This window comes from Saccostrea cucullata, unplaced genomic scaffold (genome assembly GCF_032062105.1).
Source record: "Saccostrea cucullata isolate Sc308-1 unplaced genomic scaffold, CSIRO_AGI_Scuc_v1 ctg1320, whole genome shotgun sequence".
In the NCBI taxonomy this organism is placed as follows: domain Eukaryota; kingdom Metazoa; phylum Mollusca; class Bivalvia; order Ostreida; family Ostreidae; genus Saccostrea; species Saccostrea cuccullata.
The window spans coordinates 14,371-35,136 of NW_026930614.1; the positions used below are offsets into that span (position 1 = coordinate 14,371).

A 20,766-nucleotide genomic window follows, 5' to 3' on the forward strand; every position below is an offset into this window, starting at 1 on the left:
GCATGCGCATGAGATCTTGCTATTTTGACCATGTCGTTTTGTTTATACTACTAATACAGTGGACCCTCATTTATCCGGACGCTTTGGTTCCCTGTCAATTTGTCCGGATATGTGAAGCATCTGGATATCTGAATCACCAGTTAAACAAGACAAAATAACATTTAAAAATTTCGTTCCGATGAAAAATCGTGCGGATACTGAAGCATCCGGATATCTGGCGTCCGGATATCTGAAGGTCCACTGTATGTCTTTATATTTTGAGTTTCAAAACGTTTCTTTAAAAAATAGAAAAATTACGGCAATATACATTATATTTGTTATTCACGTGTTGCATGTGCCCGCTCTTGCAAGCACGTGCACGCAAAATGACCTTCGTTCGGCAACTCTACATAACATGCCTACTTACCCTAAAAAGGTTTCACCTAAGTCGGATGTATAGTTTACAAGATCACTCGTGGACAAAATTTTCCCAGGAAGAAGAGAAAAAAATTAATAAGAAAAAGAAACAGAGTAAAAACAATATGTTCCCCAACTTCGTTTGGGGAACATAAATATATGCTACTAATACGTACATACTTGATACGAAGTATTTAAACTGTTTAATGAACTATACAATTTTCTTTTTGAAATTGAATTGAAATGACTATTTTCCACTATTTTCTGAAAATTTTAAATAAATATAATGATGATTTTTATAGATCGTCTCTTATCTAATGTTATATGTTATAAATAGTTGTATATATATATATATGCAAACATGGTCTTAACTTGGAGAGTATAGGCTGCGTTGCAATCATTTACTGACGTCACGCCATCACAGTTGTACGTAACATCTCAATGCTAAAAAAACCTTGCAAGTTATGTTTAAGTTTTTCATTTAACTATCGAATTTGGATAAAATAAAATCTTTAATATACTTTTTTACAAAATGCTATTAAAATATTTGCTAATCTGATGCCAAAAGATATAGTCCAAGTTCCCATGCAAATTTTTTTTCCAAAAAGAAATTTTAATTTATATCCACAACTTTTCCACTGATAAAAGTAAATCTCATAATATGAAAAGCCTTTCAGTAGCTAGTATTATTTTATAATACCTACAAGATATATCTATATATAGAGTTGAAGACGACAGAATTTTTTTTTCTTTTAACATATAAGTTTTTGAAGAAGTTTTGCTTCATACAGTGTATATGAAAAAAATATAGGTCTACTTGTAACGTGGCGCAATCGTATTTTTATCCCCATACACTACTTGCATTCTCTTCTTTTCATTTTAAATAAAAACATTTATTCAATGCAAGTAATTTAATAAACTTCATTGTCAAGGGAAAAAAAATCAGTATAATATATATAAAACTTTATTCCCATTTTATTTCATTGGAGCTTGACACAGGAAGTAGTGAAGTGACGTGCACGAGACCGGATGTACTCCTCTTGTTGATGAAGAGTAGGTCAGACAGTAGTGTCCACTAACGGGGGATGAAGAGTGGGCTACAACAGTCCCGGCAACGTTCCAGGTATAATCTCCATCGTGATCAGCATCCTGAGCTCCAATGTATACATAATTTGATCGACCTACAACATATGGGTGTAAGTTAGGGAGGGAATTTAAAGGGAGACAAAGAATCAGTCACTCTAAAATAGGCAAACCATAAAATATCTTGTATTATAAACGTCTTGTAAACAAATTTGTTTTTGTTCTAAGATGAAATCCGTTTTAAATTAATTTCTTTGAAAAGAGAAAAAAATGTCATATCGACTCAAGCATAAATGTAAAAATTATTGTATTCTTGTTTCTTATAGTGTGGAATGCATGTGTTGTACATACCTCGTAACTGAGTTTGAATGAAATACGATATAGCATGTGCTTCCTTTCCTGAGAAATTTTCCATCAACATGGAGCAGTGACTATGGCAGTAGGCCTATAAAGAAATACGATAATCAATAATGTGAGGATATTGCCTATGATAAATGAACAATACTAAGTTTTGAAAATAAAAAAAATATTAAAACATCTCGATAGATATTGAATTGAGAATTTATTTCTCAGAACGAAATAAAAACCAACAGGGGGAATAACGCACCTCTGCTTTAGCATAGGACACTTGACCAGGTCCAACCATCATACATTTCCCATCAACCAGGTGAAAATTTGTAGGACAATGATGATTGGCGGCTGTGTATCGGCAGCCAACTACAAAATAGAACATATTTAAATTTAAAAAAAAGCAGTTCCTCAAATATTTTAACTTCTTTGATTATTTTTTAAGGATGTAAAATCATCATTTAGCAACAAATGAATACTGTTTTCGGTTAACATTTTGTGATATGCTAAAGGTTGTAAAACTTTTTTAAATGGTACAATATTATTGGTGGTTTGATATTTTATAAAGATAGTATGCCATGCCAATATTTTATTTACGAATGTTACAAACATATCTTTAGAAGTAAGATTTCTTTATTGAAAGACCAATATATGTTCTTTGTTACTTTGTACTAATATTCTATTCTTTTCAGAGTAAACGGAAAATTTCTTTTCAAAACAATGTGAAAATGAAATTTAAAAAAAAAATATTGTTGATCAATGCATATCAAAACTTTTTTTTATAAAACGTGCTTAGGAAAGGCAGTTAGACATTTTAATTTCTAAATAAAAATATATATTTATAAATAGTTAAATAAAAAGAAATTTTTATATTTTATAAATCTATAGTAAAAGATTTTTAAGACAAGCTATTGAAAATTAAATAGGTTGATGAAACAAGAATATCTTGTTTAAAGTCATCATTTCTCAATACAAATAGAAAAGAGTCATTAAGCAATCCTGTTTTAAAACGGAATTGAAAAAGCCAATTTCCTTCCTAATTTGCACCAAAAACGTAGTAAGGCTTTATCTATTTAGAAGCATTTTTTGTATTTCACTGAATTAGAATGTAGATATAAATCCTTAGTTAGTGAAAAATAAAAAAAAAGTTTAGATAACGAATGACCAATTTAAAGAGAATTCCACAATCAATACAAATCTGTAAATAAGTAATAAAACACAGAATCCACCAAATCCAGAGGTGAAACCAGGTGCCAAGGAAGATTAAATACGAATGGTTAAACGTTACCTCCTGTGGGGGGTGCTTTGGTGGTGTATGTTGATCCATGTGTTAATGCCACGTGGTTACAAAGATCCCCCGTGCAACAGTCACCATCGACTGAAAGCTCAACAGGATCATTTCTTTTACCAAACACATTACCAGCTTGAGTGTTAAACTGCTTGCATACCTGAACAAGAAAAACTCGAGAATTTTAGATAAAATGTTGTTAGAAAAGGTCTTATATTTAATGAATCTCACCGAAAATATTAATATTTTCTTTTTTTGCAGATTTCATTTTATTTAGATTTAAAAAAAAAAAAAAATTATGGAATATTTATTCACTAGTTAAATAGGAATTACATACACTGTCAAGCATGCATCCCATTTTATATCCTTGCTCACCACTAAAGCTCAATGTTTTCAGGACGTAGCATTTCTGTTCAAGATAAATTGTACACATGTACTATAAAACAGTTTCATAACTTATAAGTAACATTACTAATATATTCACCATGACTTTTTCGTAATTATTTTTTTAGGAAAGAATTACCTCCCCTGGTTCACAGACAGCATGGTTTGTGCAGTTAGCAGGATTTGAGACATGCTGACATGAGTAACATTCAGCTGTGGAAAGAGAAGGTACACCAAATATATTTTATCACAGATTTCAAAAAATATCAATGAAATGATATTTTTTTCTTCTAATGCCAATTATTTTAATGGACAGCTGAGCCATGACCTTTATTATCAATATCATATATTGGTGGAATGTCTTGCGACAGTACACATAACCTCACCGCATTTTCCACAGGTTCTAGGACAGGCTTGTACCATACAGTCATCGGTACACATGTCTCGTTTGATCATGGCAAGACGCTGACAAGATGCATGATCAATATCATCACACTTGGATGAGAGGTTAGCTATGAAAAATGTCATATAAGAATTAAAGATTGCATAAAACAATATCATACTTAGGAATACTTCTTAAAATATACAACCATGTTATTCTAGGTCACTGAATATCTCTGTAAAAATTAACTCGAGTATGAGAGCGTGGTGCTGTGTGGGAGTATAATTATTAAATGAGGTTTTCGACTTGCGTATATCTTTTTGATATTTCTGTGCTTTCTTTTTGAAAAGAAGTTTATCTTCTGAATTTTAAGCCTTCTAAATCCTTCAGGAGGAAAACATGTTCAAGTACTGAAAGCAATGGATGAAGGGCGTCCATTTTCATTCTATTACTGGAAGAAGAATATTTAACGTATTTTATTTAACTATATATATTTAAGATTACGTTGTTGTGATGTCGTCATCATCGGGGGAGTTGCTGTTTGTGTTGCAAACGTAGGAGTTGTCGTACGTGGACGCATTGTTGTCATCATAGGTGGCGTGGTTGTTCCAAAAGTAGGAGTTGTCGTTCTTGGACGCATTGTGGTTGTCGTATCGAAGAAGTCCACCTGCCTTTTACCTACAGGACGATTCCTGTTACAAAGGTCGTTATCACAACATTCTCCCTCAAGGTTTGACCTACGTCCAATGAGTGACGGTGTTCCAGATCCAAACAATCGTGTACAGACCTAGATTTAATCAAAAGTTACGATTGATAAGAGGTGGAATTAATTGTCTTAAAGTTCTACGATAAAAAGGGGAATTTCAAATAAAAGTGTATATATAGTCATTATTTTATTTTGCTTATCTTGACTGTAAATGCTTTCAGAATAGTATTTGCTTACATTTATATACAACAATACTTATGTATTTCAAAATATTGACTGTGTTTTATCACACAACACGTATTCATCAATCTCTGTAAACTGAAAACTTTACATCTGAGCTGGCGCAGCCTTGTCTGTAATTGATGGAAAAATCATCTCCTAAAGACTCAGTTACGATGCAGGACTACAAGAACAACAAACATACTTTCCTAATTAGTACATGTATCACTTGAAATATATGAAGATAACGAACAGTATTCAAGCTCAAAAGTCCAAGTCCAAGTCAAGGAAAGGATTTTGGAAACAAAAGCAACATCCTTAAGTACATTATATGTATTTTTGTTTATATACTGATGAGCCGCATGGCTTAAAGTTATTCAATAAAGAAGAATTAAGTAAAGAAAGAAGCTTAATTTTTTTTTATACTTAAGATCAATTAATTCTAGTATTTTCTATTATATTTCTTTTATGTATAAAATTGCTTACATAAGATTTGTCTGTACAAATCATTGTTGTGTTGCACATTGTGGGCGAGGACACTCCATCACAATGAAAACATTTGAGTGCTGAATAGCATTAAAATAAAAAAAATGTCAAGACAATGGTAACATTTGAGGGCTGAATAGCATTAAAATAAAAAAATGTCAAGACAATGGTAACATTTGAGGGCTGAATAGCATTAAAATAATGGCAAGACAATGGTAACATTTGAGGGCTGAATAACATTAAAGTAATGTCAAGAAATTCTTTCATTTTGTCCTCATTAAATGATTTGTTTTTTACTAATTCGATGATTTCATAAATAAGAGTTGTTAAGCAATAAAAGATAGATTCTCATATACAAGTCCATGTAAGTTATCTAGAGCTCATGCAATGAAAACATTTTCAAATTTAGGCTGTCACATGTATTTTATGAATATGATATGTGAATAGAGAGGAATTTATCCATTTTTTGCGATAAATTGCCCTTTCCTTGAAATTGCTCCAAACAAATACACAGTGTGCTATTTGACACGTAAAACATTTGGCTTCATACCTATATATTAACTTTTTCTTGATATTCGTCTTTCAATAATTGTCAATTTTGCTATCTTAAAACGCATGCACAAGATGTAACTTTATTTTGCTTCAGCATAATAAAAGGCATACTATCTTTTAGTTTATACATTGTGGTAACGAGACTTTCAACAATAGCAAAAAGGAAAACTTACGACACAGATTGCATGTTCTTGGACAGAGCTTTGATAAGCATGGATCATTGCAGATGTTTACATTGGCAGCAAAACCCTGACAAACTTGATCATCAATATTGTCACACAGCTGCTGGGATGATATTGCAGCAAACTGAATCACTACACCTAAAAAGAGCTAAGTATTACTTTAATAAATTCTGGTCGATTGATAGAAGAATTTTGAAGCACAATAAAGCGAATGAGTTCCTTCTTTATTGAAAACTTGTATACAGTTTATAAATATGTCAAATTTCAGATAAATATTAGAGATTGGAATCATACATGATTATAAAAATAGCAAACTAGAAGTAACAATAAAGTAATTATCAAACCTAAGAGTTCAATAAAAGTCCTCATGGTCATGTCAATAGTAACTGTCCGATTGCTTATCTAGAATGATAACCAAGGAAACATATAGGTGTGAATTAGATACGGCATATTTTCTTACCAAACGTTTAAACATTTAAACCTTAAACATGTCTTTAATCATCTAACTATAGCATTGATAAAAAAAATTCCTGTTCTTTTTGAATATAAAACATTGTTTTAAAGTTCATATCACCTTAGAAAAAGTTGATTTATTTAAACAGATATCATATAAGATAACGGCATTGATAATGAAAAGCCAGAAGTCCGTACTTAATAACAGCTAGATCGAACGAAATAAGGTTCACATTTTCAATATTGTAATGTAGATTAGAGTTCATGTCTCCAAGTTGATTCAATAAACAAAACCCAACTTCGTTTTTGCAAATATTTTAGTCAAAACAAAGACCCGGGTAACAAAAACAATCTAAATTTCTATTGAATACTGACTCTTTCATACGAATTGTCAGGGCAATATTTTTTCGCTGAATCATCTTTTGTTTTTATATTTTCCTAATTTTGACGATGATCACACAAAGGGATTGACGGGGGATGCTCAGGGGATGCTCACTCCACCGTTTTACCAGATCCCACATTATTTTTTCTAGGAATGTGTCTTCACAAAGTTTCTATTATTGTTTCATTAAACATAGATTGTTATAGCACAGTGACTCCTCTTGATTGAAATTGGTAAATATTGAAACGTTCAGTAAGACGTTGCATATAGTTGACGTACAAGAAGTTTATAAATGAAGTTCAATTACTGAGTATGTGTTAGAATGGTTAATCGTTCCCTATCATAGTGCGATAAAGAGTACAATATATTGCTCCTCATTATATTTAGTAATATGACCATAGTCATTGCCTGCTAGTTTATGAAAAGGATAATGAAATGAAAAGTGGAGATAGGAAATACACATGAAACCCTAGAAATGTAACAATTATTGAGGTACTATAATTCAAATAGCTTGAATTTTTTTTGTCCTGTGGCTTTTTTTTCATTGAGATAAGTCCTGTCATTGCTAAGTGCATTATTTGTAAATAACTAAATTTGACCTGCTCCGTGATCCAATTTTCTTAATTTTAAATCATGAAGAAGTTTGATATTTAATAAAATTTTAAAACTTAATTTTTAAAATAATATTTACCCAGACGATTAATTATAAAGTTATGGTATACTTCAAACAATCCTCGTGCCTGAAGAAAATGTAACAACACTATAGCTTTTGATTCTTTCAAAAGGACTAAGCTGTACATATATACTTTACCGATAAAATATCTAGGTAAGTGAATGTGGTGACCACCATTAAAATTAAAATTCCAAGAAAAAAAAAACAGGTATTAACTTATCTCATAATATACATTACGTGACGTTTTTACCATTTGCTAATTGAGATTTAAACCTTTATTTTTTCATTTTATTCATGTAGAAATAAAAAACAAAGCACAAGAATACGGTTAATTCTTTTATTTAAAAAAAAAAACCCCTGGGTGCCATTAATCAACACCCACCTTAGTATGTTATTTACTGACAACGTACAAATATAGAGATTCACCTTTAAATCACAACTGTTAATCGGTATCTTCTTCAATAAAACAGGAACTCGGAAATTTTCCAGTCTTGTGAATGCTCAACAACGAAATACTGTTGGGAGAGTCTTCCAACGAACTGTCGATAACTTGTTGTGCTCCTCTATTACCCGACTAGTAATGAAGCAGACTTTATTAAAAAAAAAACTACACAATATGACGTAAACACTTGCAGTTTCCCCATCTCGGTATTCAAATTTTAATCGACGAAGTTTATTCAATAAACATAAATTATTCCCATTCATATTGATGTCGACTTGGTATATCACAGTGAACTTGAAATAAGATGGAACACATAATATGCCATGTCTGTTTTTTATTTGGATGTTATTCTGACTTTTAATGACTTTTATGAAAATATTCCCATCATGCTCTTAGAACGATCAAATTTTTTTATAATTGTAACAATTGATGTAACTTCAATTCAATTCAGCATTTTTAAATTCTACGGAGATTATAATGCTGTTTAAGGAAACATTACCATTTAATAGGTTTTATTTTGGCTGACTTGTTTCATGTCAATGATCAAGCCAATGCTTTTGTACTTTTAATTACGGAATGTTCCTTCTACTTAATCAATAAATAGGCATACGGTAGGTGTGACTCGTCAACAGGGTATGCTTATTCCTTCTGGTATCTGATTTTATTTCTGGAGTTTCTGAGAGTCTGCGATTTGTGTCTTCTTATTCAAAGATTTCCTATATATCGCTATTTGTTGTTTTCAACAAATCGGAATGATCTTTTATTATATTTAAGTATCAATATTAAAAATAAACTAAAATAAATATTGATACAGGTTGTGATATGTCGGCCTAGTTATTGCAGATGCTTTATATGCCAGTTTCAAAATCAGTAATTAAAGGTGACAATACAGATTGAAATATAACTGAAATAAGCAAGAAATTAAATGAGATCACAAAAAATACTTTATTTAAATTTTGCTTCACAGATATAATAATGAATATCATCACATGAAGAAGGCTTAAGCAAATGGTCATGGGGTCCCCTGTGCCCCCCGTGTCCCTCTAGAACAAGACAGTCGTTACCGTGTAGGTCACGAGGAACACCTGGAACTCTTTGACGTGACGTGTCCCAAACCAGGTGATTATGGGAATCGGTGTGAGCTCCCAGTATAATAACTTTCCTATCATTTGGTAGACCTGTAAAATTAGTAGAATATTTTTATATAGCTATCATTCCACAAATAATTTTGTCAATGTTAAAAAAATTAGTTTAAATGGTATTTCAATGCCACTAGGGCAAGGAAGAATAATGACAATAAATAACTACTAAACTTACCCCAAAATACACTATCCATAAGGATCCGGATGCTATCTATGTCACGGTCTGATATATTTTCTAAGAGATTAGAGCAATGATACTTGCAGGAAATCTAAAATGAAGCATTAAGTTGATAATTTTGGTTTCGCTCAGCTTTTTGCTATACATAATGTGAATGAATGTGAATTCTCTTCATTACATTACCTTTGCACTTTCGTATGTTGACAATTCTGTACCAATAAAAAGACATTTTCCCTCCACAAGACTAAAACCAGTAGGACAGTGGTGTCCTGCTACATACATGCATCCGTCTAAAAAAAATATTAAAAATGCTGAATATTTTTCATAACTGCCAGAGTCATGTTTAGAATTCAAATTACGTATTTTGAATAATATATAAAGCATGTTGCGACCTTTATTAACTTATACTTAAAAAAATCTTCTAATGCCTTGATTTGTCTCAACTCCGTTTTTCAAACTATAAAATGCACAAAATCAACCTGGTGGGGTCGTGGTAGATTGAGGCTGCGTAGGCGCATGCGTAGTTGTATGCGTAGGAGCATGTGTAGGAGCATGCGTAGTAGTTGTGGTGGATGTAGTGTGAATAATGGGGTGGTGATTGCAGAGGTCCCCATTACAGCAATCTCCATCTAAAATCAAACCTAAATGGTCGCTTCTTCGTCCAAACACATTGCCAGCATTTATGTGGAACCTTGTACACACCTATGTTATGTAAAGTTTTTTTTTATTCTATAGAAGGTGGAAAAATGGAATTTGTGAAAGGCGTTTTGCTTGTCAATTTGCTTATAACAAGTACTATAAAGTCTAAACCAGAAAGGAAAAACATTAAAAAAATATTTTCAATAATAATGATATTGGGGGGAAAAAGAGTACACGAAAACATATATCCCTCCTGCTTCTAATGGAAAGTTTACATTATTATTTCTGTCCTTAAGTTTCATCAAAGTTTAGTAATTTGTGTATGTCTTACATCTTCATGAAGACATCCTGCACGGTAGCCATGCTCCCCATTGTCTAAGTACTTTTCCACTACATAGCATTTCTATAAACAGTATAAAGTTTTTTTTTATAACCAAACAAAAAGTAGTTTTAGCGTCATGTTTTGAAATCTGTATAAACTGTAAAAATTAAGAAATAAAATAGATTATTTTCTATTTTTTTATCAATATAAATGATGCAATCACTTTTCAGGAAAAAATATGCAAAAAAAAAAAAATTAAAAAACTAAATGCAGAAACGTTAACAAATTATCCTTGGTTGTAAGGACAATGATGAAATCTCTTTTGTACATGTACAAATCTGCTTTAATAAGATGTCTAACGAAAAATAGAAAGAGGGCGCTTTTGATTGACATTCGGCAGGAATCTGGGCGTAATTGAAAAGTGGAAATTTTATCGACATGTCACATGAAATTTTAACATTTTTTTTATTTATCGGGTTCCTGTGCAACAGGAAAGGAAAATGTTTTCTCGAAATTAAGCTTTGATTTGCTAAAAAATAACTTGAAAATTGGCCAGATCAGACATTTAGTACAAAATGGTACATTTTAAACACGTTTTTCTAAAATTTTTCTATCTCTGGGTCTTCTCTCCATGATTTTTAAACGTTATTTGTGTGTATTTTAATTCAAAGAAACGAATACACATTTTTAAAAAATGGAGAGAAGACCCAGAGACCACGAAAAATGAACTTTTCCCAAAAAAATCCAAATGTGTGAATGTGATGCTTCTTTGTCCTTTTAAAATCATCCATATATGTGTAGCGGTGATAGCTCAGTAAGTTGGGCTACCTGTTCAGTGCACTCGAAGTGTAAAGTTTTTTGGTTCGAGCCTTGCAGGGGGCGTTAATTTTTTTTTTCATGCAAACAACAATTTATTTTGTCAGTTTCGTTTTATGTACTGATGTATTAAAATTTTGAATTAGATAAATTTTGGTTCAGTTTGGTTCTCGAGCGAAATCAATTCCAATCTTCTATTCTATAATGTACATGAACACGTATCATGCATCTATGCATTTAATATTTTAGGTGTTTATTTGTTGTGAAACATAACTATGTTATAGTACCCCCTAGGAAAAACGGACATATATGTTACACTCTCACAAAGTCTTTCAAACTAAATGAAAAAAAACCTATGGACGTGTTTGTAAAATCTGACCAGCTATGTTCAGCCAACCAAATCATAGACATTTAAACCATAAATGTTTCGTACAAATGATTCCTGCAGATCACACGCCAAATGCGCCCATCTTCTTTTATCTGTTAACTATCAAATTATTTACTAATTGATTATAAAGGGCTTACCTCGCCCAGTGAACAGACTGATCTATCTGTACAGTTTTCTGGAGTGTCCATGAAAATGCAGGAATAACATTCAGCTATAAAATCAATTACTTTTCAATATTAATCAGAATAATTTCTTTACTTTTTTCATCAATGGGTACAATAAAAGTCATAACCCTAAAGTCCATTTTAAGATAAATAATTTTATTTAATGGCATATGATAGCACTTATAAGAAAAAAAAACACAATTATGATCTGCTTTTATATTAATTCTTACGGCATTTCCCACAGGTACGTGGACAGACGTGCACAAAACAATCATCACTACACATGTCCCTCTTGAGAGAAGCAAGTTTTTGACAGGAAGCCGTGTCGATATCAGCACAACCTTAAAATAATTTTTATTGACGTATCTGATTGTTTATGATAAATTTTGAAGGCTACTTGTGTTTTTATCAGTTTTTAAACAGTGATGCCTAATAACACTATATATATATATATATATATATATATATATATATATATATATATATATATATATATATATATCGATAGCCGAGCTGTCTAACGCGCTGTTCCTGCACTGCTAGGAGACAGATTCCGTAGGTCGAGAGTTCAACCCCGGGCTGGGGCGGAAGTGAGTATCCTTGTAAAAGTGAATTTCTCTGTGCTTTCTATATTAATATTTCTTCACTTAGGGCAGTTATATTAGTTTAAGAGTTGTTGTAATTTGTGCCTTATAAATAAAATTAATATCATCACAACATGTATTGGTAACGATCCTCTATAAACTAATGTCCAAAATAACTGTATCTCACTTCCATTCTCAATGACTGTGTAGTGTAGGGCAGCGTTGTGAGAATTCCATCGGCATCGAAAGCAAGTTTTTAACTTGCCTAGATAGCCGAGCGGTCTAACGCGCTGTTCCTGCACTGCTAGGAGACAGATTCCGTAGGTCGAGAGTTCAACCCCGGGCTGGGGCGGAAGTTAGTATCCTTGTAAAAGTGAATTTCTCTGTGCTTTCCATATATATATATATATATATATATATATATATATATATATATCAATCTCAAATTTAGCTTTTAACTTTTTTTTCAATCAAAACATTATTTTTCTAATAATACTTTCTTTGCCTACAGATTTATTATCGTATAAGCAGAAATTTTAGCGAGGAATGAATTTTGGCATATTAAGCAAGGATATTGACATCGCTAAAATCAATTATCCCTAACAAGTCTCCCATATTAACCGCTTTTGTTATGTTTCTATATATGCACCATAAAATCGCTAAAATTTCTACTAGCTAGCATAAAATATATTTTTCTACTAATAGGATACATCTGGAATATAAATAAAGAAATACCTACCTGGTATCTTTGAGGTTGTTATTACAGGTACTACAGTCGTTGTACCTTTTGTGTTCGTTGACGTCATAAAACTGCTTTTTATATTGTCTTGTGTTGCATTAAATGTTAACTCATTAGTGATTGGTGTTGATGTAGGGTTCATGGAACCAATCGTTGAATTCGTTATAACGTCAGTTCGGTTCGTAATAATCTCTGTTGTGGTAGTTTCCAGACTGATGACTATTTGCCTCTTTTTACTTGGATCATGTTTGTTGCAAAGGTCAGAATTACAACATTCGCCATTAATACTTTTTTTCTTTCTTCTGCCTAGTACTCTCCCATTCCCAAATAAACTACTGCAAACCTAAAATGAGTTACAAACAACAAAAACATATTAGACTCTCAAAAGTAAATTTGCCCTACGAGGTGAAAAAAGACAGCAAGGATTCATAGGTAACTAATATATATATATATATATATATATATATATATATATATATATATATATATATATATATATATATATATATATATAAAGCACAGTTTACAACAACTCCTAAATTAATATAACTGCCCTAAGTGAAGAAATATTGATATAGAAAGCACAATGAAATTCACTTTTACATGGATACCCACTTCCGCCCCAGCCCGGGGTTGAACTCTCGACCTTCGGAATCTGTCTCCTAGCAGTGCAGGAACAGCGCGCTAGACCGCTCGGCTATCTAAGCAAGTCAAAAAACTTGCTTTCGATGCCGATGGAATTCTCGCGGCGCTGTCCTACACTACACGGTCATTGAGAATAGAAGTGAGATACAGTTATTTGGACATTAGTTTTTTAACAGAGGATTGATACCAATACACGTTGTAATGAAATTAATTATTTATAAAGCACAGTTTACAACAACTCCTAAACTAATATAACTGCCCTAAGTGAAGAAATATTGATATAGAAAGCACAATGAAATTCACTTTTACATGGATACCCACTTCCGCCCCAGCCCGGGGTTGAACTCTCGACCTTCGGAATCTGTCTCCTAGCAGTGCAGGAACAGCGCTCTAGACCGCTCGGCTATCTAGGCAAGTCAAAAAACTTGCTTTCGATGCCGATGGAATTCTCGCGGCGCTGTCCTACACTACACGGTCATTGAGAATAGAAGTGAGATACAGTTATTTGGACATTAGTTTTTTAACAGAGGATTGTTACCAATACACGTTGTAATGAAATTAATTATTTATAAAGCACAGTTTACAACAACTCCTACACTAATATAACTGCCCTAAGTGAAGAAATATTGATATAGAAAGCACAATGAAATTCACTTTTACATGGATACCCACTTCCGCCCCAGCCCGGGGTTGAACTCTCGACCTTCGGAATCTGTCTCCTAGCAGTGCAGGAACAGCACGCTAGACCGCTCGGCTATCTAGGCAAGTCAAAAAACTTGCTTTCGATGCCGATGGAATTCTCGCGGCGCTGTCCTACACTACACGGTCATTGAGAATAGAAGTGAGATACAGTTATTTGGACATTAGTTTTTTAACAGAGGATTGTTACCAATACACGTTGTAATGAAATTAATTATTTATAAAACACAGTTTACAACAACTCCTAAACTAATATAACTGCCCTAAGTGAAGAAATTTTGATATAGAAAGCACAATGAAATTCACTTTTACATGGATACCCACTTCCGCCCCAGCCCGGGGTTGAACTCTCGACCTTCGGAATCTGTAGCAGTGCAGGAACAGCACGCTAGACCGCTCGGCTATCTAGGCAAGTCAAAAAACTTGCTTTCGATGCCGATGGAATTCTCGCGGCGCTGTCCTACACTACACGGTCATTGAGAATAGAAGTGAGATACAGTTATATATATATATATATATATATATATATATATATATATATATATATATATATATATATATATATATATATATATATATATATATATATATATCCAAATTTGAAAATTTCACAGTGTCCTGTTTTTATATAAGTAAAATTAAAATAAAAAAGGCAACACAGATTAAAACGTTAGCGCTTTCATTACATCTTCAGACGTTTTATACAATAGACGTTACCATGAGTATTGTAAAACATCATGAAGAAGAAATGAAAGCGCTTGTGTTTTATTTATTTCTGTGTTTCATATATATATATATATATATATATATATATATATATATATATATATATATATATATATATATATATATATATATATATATATATTTGTTATACCCTTATAAATATCATTCTATATATTTATTACTTATAAAAAGTCCAACAAAAGAACTGTTAATTACATCGGTCTAACAATTTCACTATTGACTGGTCTTACATAAGAATTGTTAGACTGCAACGTCACTCGTCTGTTACGTCACAATTAATCATCGTTCAATATCGGCGACGTGAAAATAGCCGAAGTTAAGAGCTACAAGAGTTGTTGCTAACAGCACGGTAAGGAAGAAGGGAAAAGTATGTTTTGTGATAAATAATTTTTGTGATACAACAGATATATAATTGATTTTGTTCTTTCTCGGCTTGATGTTATATATTTACTGAAGAAGCCATAATTTTCCATATAAAATAAATGATAATATAGCGTGTATTGATTAAATTGATCAATCGTAAGTGAGCAGTGAAGGGTATAACAAAACAGTTATAGACTGGGATTCGGGCAACATATGATTTGTTGGACCTGAAGGTGAAAATGTTGCCCTTGGCCCGCGGCCTCGGCCAACATTTTCACCTTCAGGTCCAACAAATGTATTATATATATATATATATATATATATATATATATATATATATATATATATATATATATATATATATATATATATATATATATATATATATATATATATTATAAATACTGTTTCAAATTCATGCTATAATAGGATTGTATATACTTTACCTGATGAAAATCAATACTCGGAAATAGTTAAATCTGAAATTCAAAAATAAGTTACCTACTAGATTTGTGGCACATCCAAGTTGGTAGGTAATTGAGAAGTCAGAGGCTATGCCCTCATGCACTAAACATTTCTAAGAGAAAGACACAAAATACCATTCACTTTAATGTGGAAAGAAAAATACTACATGAAAAGAACACAAAACATTCTTTTCCACAGATTAAGAGCAACACATGATTTAAAAAGCATTAAGAAACTATTTATAATATTCATTATTTATCAACTCACATATGTACGATCAGGACATATACGTGTTGTGTTACAATTATCCAGCGAGTTAGCATCATTACAACTGTAGCATTTTCTAGCTGTAAATATTCACAAAGCAGGTTAATGAATATGTGTGTACATTAGAAATAATACAATGCTTTCTTTGGTTGACAGAAGGAAAGTTATTGTTACAGCTTTTGCAGTAAAAATACATCACTCGCATATGCGTGTTTTGTATTTGTTTCTGCAACAGATGCAACATCAATTTCCCTAATAACAACTTACGAAAGCATTAATTTTACATTTTAGAACAGTTACAGACGGACAGTCTCATTACTATACATGTACATCTCATAATTTTTATAGCAATTTGGAATTCTCTATATGACTTATTCCAATATAGAAAGAAAATAAAAATAAAGTTCACCCAGAAGGTGTCTAGCAAATTGAACCGTTTGAATTTCATAATCTCGCATATTTTATGGTGACATATAAACCATGTCTACAAGAAGGATATGGAGATAACGAACAGTAGTCAATCTCAAAGTTCATAAAACAATACAAAATAGGAGCAGAGCAAACACGGACCTCCGAAACATCAGAGGTGGGGTCAGGTGCCGTGGAGGAGTGAGCATGCCCTGCTGACCGGTCACACCCGCCGTGTACTCCTTGTCATGATCAGGAAATAACGGGAAAATCCGTCGTCAATTCAGTGTATAAATAATGGACTAACAATTAGTATGAAAAACGTCAGACAGCATTTGACTCAATGATAATCTGTCATTAAGTCAAATGATGATGGAAGATTTTCATACTTATTGTTAGGTCAGTATTTATAGACTGAATTGTCAACGGATTTTCACGTTTTTTTCCCGATTATAACAAGGTGCACGCGGCGGAATTGACGAAGTGGCAGGGGATGTTCAATCCTCCATGGTACCTGATCCCGCTTCTGATGTTTTAGAGTTTCGTGTTTGCTATGTTCCTGATTTTAATTGTTCAAATTGATTTATGGGCTTGAATAATTGCGTTATCTCCATATATTTCAGTTCAACCAATCAGACAAAAAGGAATTTGTTAATTACATAGAATAAAATATACTTTGTAATAATAATTTATATCAAGGATTTAACAAGTAATTTGAATTCACCTTTTAATGGGTGCCTCTCAATTGGAAATTGATTTGATTAGTTAATCTAAAGTTTCAGATTCCAAGCACATTTACAATTACCAAGTGTTCAGTTTAGATTTCATTCACTGCATCTTGTATTTCAAGTTACTGTAAATATTGTAAGAAAATGTCATTCTATATAAGTTCTAACGAATTCTTACGACACTTGTCGCAGGTCCTGGGACAGATTTTGGACAGGCACGGATTTGAACATACATTGACATGAAGATTGAAGGTTTTACATAAGTCACTATCCATGTCGTCACATTGAGAGTCCAGGCAGCAAGCTACGCTCAGGATACTCACAAATATACCTTTAAGTTTTAACAATAAAAGCAAAAAATTCAGTATACTCGTAAATTTTATTTAAAAAAAAAACAAAACATTTTTAGTGTTTCATTGAAGTGTTTTCCATTTATTGTTGTTGGCATTTAGTTAATTCAACTAAGAATGCTCGCAACTAGTAAATATAAATGCTATCTATGAGAATTATGATTTTTTTTCTAGGTATAAGGTATACTAATAAGAACGTTAAGAATACAGAATTTAACAAGGTTAGTTTCACAGAAACAATTCAAACACTTAATTTCTTTATTTACTAAAGTTAATGAGAAGCACTTCCGGTTCGTAATTCCTAAACCATTATCGCATTAGTAGGTAAAATATTGCTATATTCAATAAACAGAAGATAATGTTAAAGAGTAAATCGAACAAAAATAATGCTGTTCATGTTTAAGAATCCTACTGAAAATTAAAGAAGATTTTAAACAGTTTGGATTACCTAGATTATGCTTCATAGCGTATTGTTGAGATGACCTATCCAGGCAGGTATGAAGGGCTTAAATAAATGATAACAAAGATTGTCTTAAAGTCTTAGTGCAATGCACTTAATTCAAAGTTGAAAGGGATTTAGATAATTCACTATTCTTGGTCTATTCTGGGAATACTTGATGATCATTTAGTGATGATGTCTGATAAGTTGAGTGACCAACATGCCTAATCCTCCTTCAATCTGGAATATAGTTTGAAAACAAATCCAGATTTTTATGAAAGTAATTTTTACAAAATATTAAATTTTTCGTATACTGATACTTAGGGAAGGGGTATTGGAATCGAACAAAGCTAATACTACGAGTAATGTAAACATACTGAGTTTCACTTTAGTATACAATTAAAAAAATGATTATATAAATTTCATACAAAAAAAAAACATTTGTGTTAAAATTCCTAATATACGAATAGTAGCATTGGATTTCAGTTTTAAATACAGTGTATACAGATGTTAGTCATGCTGATAGCGTTTAAGGACACGCATCCTAAAACAATCAGAGATTGGTGTTCATTACTTACCCTCTTTCAAATGTTAATTATGCATAAATCAAATTTCTACAACATTTGAAAATAATTGCATGCATTACGTGATTTGTTCATTTTTGCCAGCAGAACACTTCATCTTTTTCTATACTTAATATCGCACTTTATATATAAGATATTTCTTAGATGCTTTCAATTCTAATTAAAAAAAACTTTATGCGGCTGAAATTATTCATTTAATATACATATCTTAAAAATAGTAAAACTAGTTATTTTCTGCTTGATTATGGAATAAAAAGATTCTTTATGACTTCAATTTTTCAGTAATATTTTTTGTTTATCAAACTAATTGATCGCTGATAATGCAGCCAGTTTAATGCTTGATACATGTGGAACTTACGCAAGTGTAAATCAGATATTGATACTTAAAATTCCATATTACTTTTATGAAATTTTATTTTACAAAATTTTACCAATATCAAGAAATAAAAATTTACGACTTTTCAATACTTTATAAAACCATCATTGACAGCTGAATTTTCAATAAAAATGTAAATCATAAATATGCACACCTTGTCATTGCTCATTTGCAAAATTATTTGGGCAAAACATTCTGATTGTACACATAATTATGTACTCTGAAGGTGATTGCTCGAGTTTCTGAATGACAATATCTACTGCTATGTTGTTTTTCGAAATCAGGTCTTTCAACAATCTTTTCAAGTTCCCAGTTGGGTACCAATTTTGCCAAATTATTGGAAGACCTATTTCTGGTTTTATATTAAGCAAAATTTATTTAAGATTTCTACCTTCAACTTGACTTATATAGGATATATTGACGGCATATTATTAAATGACAGTAGTTTCCCCCCATTTATATGTTTATTAGGTATATCTCATTAAGGGGGCCGACTATGGTTTTATTGCGTAAAAACTACAATAGCGAAACTCTTCATTTTTATACCATATATAACTGACATTAACTTTAGTGTACATGCAAAGTTTGGGCGAAATTTACCGTCTAGGTATTTCTAAGGGAACATCTCAAAATACAGGTACATTTACTATAGGATTATATAGGGAAGTGCCAATTTTTAGCACTTTAAAGCAAATTATACATATACTACTATAGCGTTTTTGTTCAAACTATAATATATGATGAGTAATACTATCTTGTACATTATGTGTAAGAAACACAAAATTCTACCGTCTTGTTACCAGAGGGGGCGTCTCAAAAGGCCAAAAATTAACGAATTTGCCTGTTATTATAGAGTGCTACAAACTATGACGCATACATATGATTTATACCAAAAAATAATAAAATATGATGAGGAGATTATCAAATTCCTATGTAGAAAATTTCAAGAGCGTATGTTTTAATAACATTTTTATTACCCCTTTCTTTCAGAGCTTCAGTTTATCATAACGTCAAAAACGCACTATAACGACGTCAGCCTACCTATCAGTTGCAAAATCGGTTAAAAATTCAATTATATAAAATTGTAATTACATTTTTAAACCTGTAATTGCTTTATTTTGTTTAATTTTATTAATCAAGTGAAAAAAGTTGCTTTAAAACAGTAAATACGCTTCATTTTACTATGATGCGCGAAATATTGCGCAATGAAAACTAGAGTCGGCCCCCTTAAAATTGAAATAAAAGATACCACAGAGTCTGACACTTTTTTTTCATATTTGGACATTTTACTAGAAAAGATGTTAATGATAACCTAAAAACGAAGCTTTATGATAAACATGATATCTTCACCTTTTCAATCATCAATTTCTCGAATTATGGAACATGCAATTACAGAAATAATAAAACTGTTTGAATTCATATATCCTATCTTCTAGTTTATTAGGAATTCACATATATAATATATATCATGACAATTTACAAATATGATTCCTCATAATATATAACCATTATGGACAAATAATCATCAAGGAAGCGATTTCAGAAGTCAGAAGAACCTTTCTGCATGATGCGATACAAGTGAAAATCATCTAGACACGATTCAGGGTTTGTGTGAAAAAAGTCACATGAAATGAAAAAAAATATTTCCATATTATGTATAAACCCTGAAATACGTCTAGACTTGGCACTTTCATTGAAGGCGTTCATATGACTTTGTTTACTGGTTTACTTATCACTGCAGGCACGA

The 20,766-nt window shown here is 31.7% G+C and overlaps 2 protein-coding genes across 2 annotated transcripts; both read right to left on the minus strand.

Annotated features, from left to right (window-relative positions):
• Nucleotides 1-1,368: 1,368 nt before the first annotated feature.
• LOC134229263 (uncharacterized) lies at nucleotides 1,369-6,425 on the minus strand. Its single transcript, XM_062710975.1, has 12 exons — nucleotides 6,371-6,425; nucleotides 6,018-6,164; nucleotides 5,293-5,372; nucleotides 4,919-4,990; nucleotides 4,386-4,668; nucleotides 3,886-4,011; nucleotides 3,639-3,712; nucleotides 3,453-3,524; nucleotides 3,116-3,275; nucleotides 2,087-2,196; nucleotides 1,831-1,924; nucleotides 1,369-1,577 (listed from the first exon to the last, which is right to left on the minus strand). Exons 1-12 carry the CDS (start codon nucleotides 6,399-6,401, stop codon nucleotides 1,372-1,374), a joined length of 1,455 nt encoding a protein of 484 aa, XP_062566959.1. The 5' UTR covers nucleotides 6,402-6,425; the 3' UTR covers nucleotides 1,369-1,371.
• A 2,405-nt stretch (nucleotides 6,426-8,830) lies between these two features.
• Nucleotides 8,831-18,147, minus strand: LOC134229266 (uncharacterized). Its single transcript, XM_062710978.1, has 12 exons — nucleotides 18,069-18,147; nucleotides 17,449-17,601; nucleotides 16,135-16,214; nucleotides 15,908-15,979; nucleotides 12,949-13,291; nucleotides 11,856-11,966; nucleotides 11,599-11,672; nucleotides 10,267-10,338; nucleotides 9,776-9,998; nucleotides 9,480-9,586; nucleotides 9,294-9,387; nucleotides 8,831-9,154 (listed from the first exon to the last, which is right to left on the minus strand). Exons 1-12 carry the CDS (start codon nucleotides 18,082-18,084, stop codon nucleotides 8,922-8,924), a joined length of 1,578 nt encoding a protein of 525 aa, XP_062566962.1. The 5' UTR covers nucleotides 18,085-18,147; the 3' UTR covers nucleotides 8,831-8,921.
• Between the last annotated feature and the right edge of the window lie 2,619 nt (nucleotides 18,148-20,766).